Raw genomic sequence first — 6,000 nt, 5'->3', positions numbered from 1 at the left:
GGCAGAGACCTTAAAGCTCATCCTGTTCCACGCCCTGCCTTGGGCAGGGACACCTTCCACTGGACCAGGCTGCTCCAAACCCTGTCCAATCCTTCCACAGATGGATTAGCCACAGCTTCTCTGGGGAATCTGTGCCAGGGCCTCACCACCCTCAGAGGGAGGAATGTTCTCCTAATAATAAACTTTTTTTTTTTGACAGATTGTGCCCCAGACTGATGCAGTCTGATGCTGTATGACATCCCTGTCCTTGGCCACCCCCCAAGTCCCACAGTGTGGCATCACACTTGGCCATGCCCTTTTCCCAGAGGAGGCTGGAGAAGGAATTCTTCTTCCTGCCATGGTGACTGTAATTTAAAAACAGATTTTTTTTTTTTTATTTTACTCCCATCCTCTCTCAGAGATGTTTGCAGCCAGCACATCAATTCCACTGATTAGAGCTAATGGACTTTACTTGATGAAGCTTTTCCATAGCTGATTCCTGAATGACAATAAGCAGCCATGCTTCAAGATATAGATATAGATATAGATATAGATATAGATATAGATATAGATATAGATATAGATATAGATATAGATATAGATATAGATATATAAATATAAATATAAATATAAATATAAATATAAATATAAATATAAATATAAATATAAATATAAATATATTATATAGATAGATATAGATATCGATATAGATATAATATATATATAATATATATATATAATATAGATATATAATATAGATATATAATGTAGATATATAATATAGATATATGACCATATATTTCACTGAGATGTTAAGCAATATTTTTTAGTTCTGCAGCTTCTAACACATCAGCTAGGTCTGCATGGTATCTGCAGAGCAGCAAAGTCTCCTGATGCTGCAAAACCTCACAAGGCAGTTTTGCCCATGACTTTTGTTATAAATAAAGGTGATTAATGCATGACTGAGTGTTTCCATGTGGCATGAGCCCAGGCCTGCTGCAGATGAGGGACTCTCATAAAAAGGCTCTAAAGCCATTCATGTGCATGCCAATCCCCAGTTCCCAAACAGGTACAAGATGCTGTGCCAATCCCTGTGTGATGGCACTGCTGAATGCAGGCCTGAGAGATACTTCACTTTGCAACTATAAAAGCTGCACAAACTTTCAGAGAGGCAGAAGCCTCCTCCACACATCCTGGAAACATGTAGGACTTCTCCCCAGAGTTTGGACACTAATTCTGTGGATATTTTCCTGAAAACTGAGCAAAAGAATTCTAAGTGTACTCCATCAACAATTTGGTGGTAAGTTACATTAAATCCTAAACCATACTATTTCTTAACTAGCTGTAAAATAGGTATCTTTTCATTGTGCACAGTATTTTATCTACTAGCAGTTCTTTTTGTTTTATCCTATGTAGTAAACAGTCTGTTCAAAGTCTTATGTCTTTTAATTTTGTGTCTATTCAATAAATCACTCATTTTGCAATAGACCTAAGCAGCCATTATCAAGAACTTGTGAACAAGAGCAATTTGGGTGCAGGCCACCCCAAACAGAGCTACTGCCAGAAATCTGAGTCAAAGGCAGGAATTGTTCAAGCTCATCTCCATTCATCAAACTCCTCAGAGGGAGGTTGGAGCCAGGTGGAGGTTGGGCTCTGCTCCCAGGTAAGAAGCAACAGAACAAGAGGAAATGGCCTCAAGTTGCACCAGGGGAGGTTTAGACTGGATATTCTGCATGCACATGTTAGTTCAAGTCATGGCAAAGACTGCACAAGGCAGTGGTGAAGTCCCTATCCCTGGAGGGATTTAAAAGCCATGTAGATGTGGCATTTGGGACATGTTTATTGGTGGCCTTGGCAGTGCTGATGGAATGGTTGGACTCAGTGATCTTAGGGGACTTTTCCAACCTCAGTGATCCTGTGACTCTGTTTTAAAGCCCAGCCTAAGCAGAGATGAGCACACCTGTCACAGGAGTACACCCCACACTTGCAAGGGTGATACACAGTGCATTGATGCCCCACAGCACTATGGCTTGGGTCCCAACCTGGGAAATACTGAGGAGCTTCCTAAATCTTTATCTGTAATTCTCACTTTTAATTGCACTGGATGTAATAGCAGGAATTATATAAACAAAGCAATATCTCTGTATAGATACCTCTAGTTGACATTTATTTATTTTCTTTCCAAAGGTGGCTCTTTGAATCATGTATCCCCAGCACTGAGTGCTCAAATACCATCCATAAAATGAGTTTCCACATTTTGCCTACAGGTAAAAATAAAATTAAGCCATTCCAGGCAAAGACAAGCAAAGAAAGAAAAAACAAACAAAAAACAAATCCAAGCCCCAAATCCTCAGGGCCTAAGAATCAACAAGGGGATACAAAGCATTGTAGTAGAGAAACAATCCCCACAGGGATAATCCTGCCTTTCACTGCACTCCCAGCAGCTGCAGCCACTGATGAGTGGGAATTGCTTTTTCTCTTTGTAATTCAGCATTTGGGTGTGTGGATTTCACTGGTTTTATTGGAGTTCTGCTCCCAGTGGAAATGCTGGCAGTGCTGCAAGGCTGACAAAGACTGGAGGGCTTCAAGTGTGGATGTGATTTGGGTGCAAATGGACTTTATTGGCACCAGGGAATAAAGAGAAAGAAGCAGAGAAGAATTGAGGGGTTGAGGGAGAATGGGATGGAGGGATAAAAGGATGGAGATAGAGAGGAATGGAGGGATGAATGGAGAGATGGAGGTGTGGAGTGACAGAGTGATGGAGGAATGAAGAGATGGAGAAACAGAGGGAGGAATGGAGAGAGGGAAGGATGGAGGGACTGATGGCAGGATGGAGGAGGGCTGGCATGATGGGGTGAAGGTGGAGGCAAGGCCAGAAAGGAGTGTGGGACTTGGGGCTGAGAATCCACCCTGGGAATCAGATTTCAGAGGAAATCAGTCAGCAGGACATGGCTGGGGGATGTTTTTGTTCGGGTTTGCAATGGCAAAAGAGGCAAAAGGAAAGAATAAGATGTGTGTGTGTGTGTGTGTGTACACATGTGTGCATGTATGTGCATATAGGCATGTGCCTGTGCATGCACATGTGCATATGCAGCACATGCACATGTGAGTGGACAGACAAGTCAAGTTGTGTGTGTGTTCATATGTGTGTGCATGTTCATATTTATGTCTGCAGTTCATATTTATGTCTGTGTGCATGTATGTGCTCACATATGTGAATTCAAGTGTGCATACTGTTGTGCATGTGTGTCACACTTGGGTGTAGGTCTGTGTAGGTGTAGATGTGTCACACCTGTGTGGATGTGCAGATCTGTGTCTGTCACACACATGTGGCTGTGCAGATCTGTGTCACACACACACGTGGCTGTGCAGATCTGTCACACACACACACATGTGGCTGTGCAGATCTGTCACACACACACGTGTGGCTGTGCAGATCTGTCACACACACACACACGTGGCTGTGCAGATCTGTCACACACACACATGTGGCTGTGCAGGTCTGTGTCACACACACACATGTGTGGCTGTGCAGATCTGTCACACACACACTGTGTGGCGGTGCAGGTCTGTGTCTCACACACACACACACACACACATGTGGCTGTGCAGATCTGTGTCACACACACTGTGTGGCGGTGCAGGTCTGTGTCACACACACACACACACACACATGTGGCTGTGCAGATCTGTCACACACACACACGTGGCTGTGCAGATCTGTCACACACACATGTGTGGCTGTGCAGATCTGTCACACACACACTGTGTGGTGGTGCAGGTCTGTGTCATACACACATGTGGCTGTGCAGATCTGTCACACACACACTGTGTGGCGGTGCAGGTCTGTGTCACACACACACACACATGTGGCTGTGCAGATCTGTGTCACACACACTGTGTGGCGGTGCAGGTCTGTGTCACACACACACACACACATGTGGCTGTGCAGATCTGTCACACACACACGTGTGGCTGTGCAGATCTGTCACACACACCCTGTGTGGCGGTGCAGGTCTGTGTCACACACACACACACACACATGTGTGGCTGTGCAGATCTGTCACACACACACTGTGTGGCGGTGCAGGTCTGTGTCACACACACACACACACACACACACACACATGTGGCTGTGCAGACCTGTCACACACACTGTGTGGCGGTGCAGGTCTGTGTCTCACACACACACACACACACGTGTGGCGGTGCAGATCTGTCACACACACTTTGTGGCTGTGCAGATCTGTCACACACACATGTGGCTGTGCAGGTCTGTCACACACGCATGTGCGGCGGTGCAGGTGTGCCGCTGTGTGCGCGCCCCGCCGTGTGCGCGCAGTCCCGCCTCCCGGCGCGGCCCCGTTGCGGGGCGGAGCGCGCTCTCGGCGCTCGCAGCGCAGATCGGAGCGGGGCTCGGTGCGGGGCTCGGGGCTCGGTGCGGGGCTCGGAGCGGCCGCTCCCGGCGCGGGGCCGCCATGGCGTGGCCCTGCATCACCCGTGCCTGCTGCATCGCGCGGTTCTGGAACCAGCTGGACAAGGCGGACATCGCCGTCCCCCTGGTTTTCACCAAATACTCGGAGGCCACCGAGCATCCCGCGGCGCCGCCGCGCCCCGCGGCGCCCATCGAGACCCAGCCCGGCGGCGAGGCGGCTGCGGGGGCCGGGGGCGCTGAGCCCGCTCCCGGTGCCGGTGCCGGTGCCGGTGCCGGTGCCGGTGCCGGTGCCGGTGCCGCCCGGCCCGGCCCGGCCCCGCACGCCTCTCCCCCGGCCGACTCGGTGATGCGGCACGACTACAAGCCTTGGAAGGTGCAGCGGCCGGAGCCCAGCTGCAAGCCCAAGAGCGAGTACCAGCCCTCGGACACTCCCTTCGAGAAGGAAACGCAGTACCAGAAGGATTTCCGCGCCTGGCCCATCCCCAAGCGGGGCGACCATCCCTGGATCCCCAAACCGGGACCTTCCCCCGTGCTGGCCCTGGACCGCGCTCCGCCGGAGAAAGCGGCTCAGGAGAAGCGGCGGAAGGTGCAGCTCGCTCCCGAGAAGAAGGAGGAGCACGCCGAGGCGGAGGATGAGCATCCCAAAGCGGCGCGGCCCGGGGATGGGAGAGACAAGGGTCGGAAGAAGGCGGAGGAGGCGGGCGGGCAGCCGGCCGAGCCGAGCAGGGGCCGGGCTGCTGCCGATGCTGTCAATAGGCAGATCAAAGAGGAGGTGGCGGCGGGGGTCAGCTCGTCCTACAGGTGAGAAGACATATCCTCGTCCCCTCTATCCATCTAGATTCCCGACCTTCAGGCCCCTCGCCAGCTCTTATCCAGTCCCCCCGTGCGCTTCCCCGGCGGAGCATCCCACCCTGGCAGTGAGGCTGTGAAATATTCCAGATTCCCTGCCCGGGGGTGTCCTTAAATTCCTCATCTCTCTGGGAATCCGCGATGGGGCAGTAGGTATTGTGCAGGTAGTGATTACACGGGCACTTTTTGTCCGCGGGTTTGAGTGTCTTTGTGTCCCCCCCATCCCCCTCCACTGCATTCCAAAATTCAGAGGCAGCCGCCACCCTGGATTTCCACAGGGGTAATGCTTGGGGTCACCTCTGTAGGATGTGCCAGTGGCCTCTGGTCCTTTCCAAGCACATCCCTGGCTGTCATGCAGCAGCCCAAGGACCGGCAGCCTGCCTGCATCCCGGGGGCCCAGGCACGGCTGGGGTGCCCCAGGCAGGAGCCTCCCAGGGAGCATTCCGGGCTGGCCCACGCTCGAGACAAAGCATCCCAGAACATCCCAGGATGCGCCGGGATGAGGGACAGGCATCCTAGGCCGCTTGGGTGGGGCAGCCTTCGGATGCTGCCATGTTTTAATGCAGCGCAGCAGGGGATGACACATCCGTCTGTCCCCCCAGCACCTCCCCAGCCAGCTGGAAATGGATGCCCTTATTTCACCTCAGCAGCAGCCCTTGGTTGGGATTCAGAGTGTGAAGCTGCTTGCAGCGAGCTGCTGTTGTTTTTTCTCTCCGGGTCAAGGCGTTGGATGTGTC

At 51.4% G+C, this 6,000-nt stretch overlaps 1 protein-coding gene across 2 annotated transcripts in view; it reads left to right on the top strand.

Annotated features, from left to right (window-relative positions):
* Window positions 1-4,393: 4,393 nt before the first annotated feature.
* MAP6 (microtubule associated protein 6) overlaps window positions 4,394-6,000 on the top strand; it is a 40,499-nt gene continuing 38,892 nt past the window's right edge. For both annotated transcript variants that reach the window (XR_008841428.1, XM_056501035.1), the window contains exon 1: window positions 4,394-5,215. Coding sequence is in view for 1 of the 2 variants with exons in the window: in XM_056501035.1 (XP_056357010.1) it covers window positions 4,458-5,215 (758 nt within the window). In the remaining variant the exon portion in view is untranslated. The remainder of the gene's footprint in view (window positions 5,216-6,000) is intronic.

Source organism: Oenanthe melanoleuca, chromosome 1, assembly GCF_029582105.1.
Source record: "Oenanthe melanoleuca isolate GR-GAL-2019-014 chromosome 1, OMel1.0, whole genome shotgun sequence".
Classification (NCBI taxonomy): domain Eukaryota; kingdom Metazoa; phylum Chordata; class Aves; order Passeriformes; family Muscicapidae; genus Oenanthe; species Oenanthe melanoleuca.
This window is presented reverse-complemented; position numbering and strand designations above follow the sequence as displayed.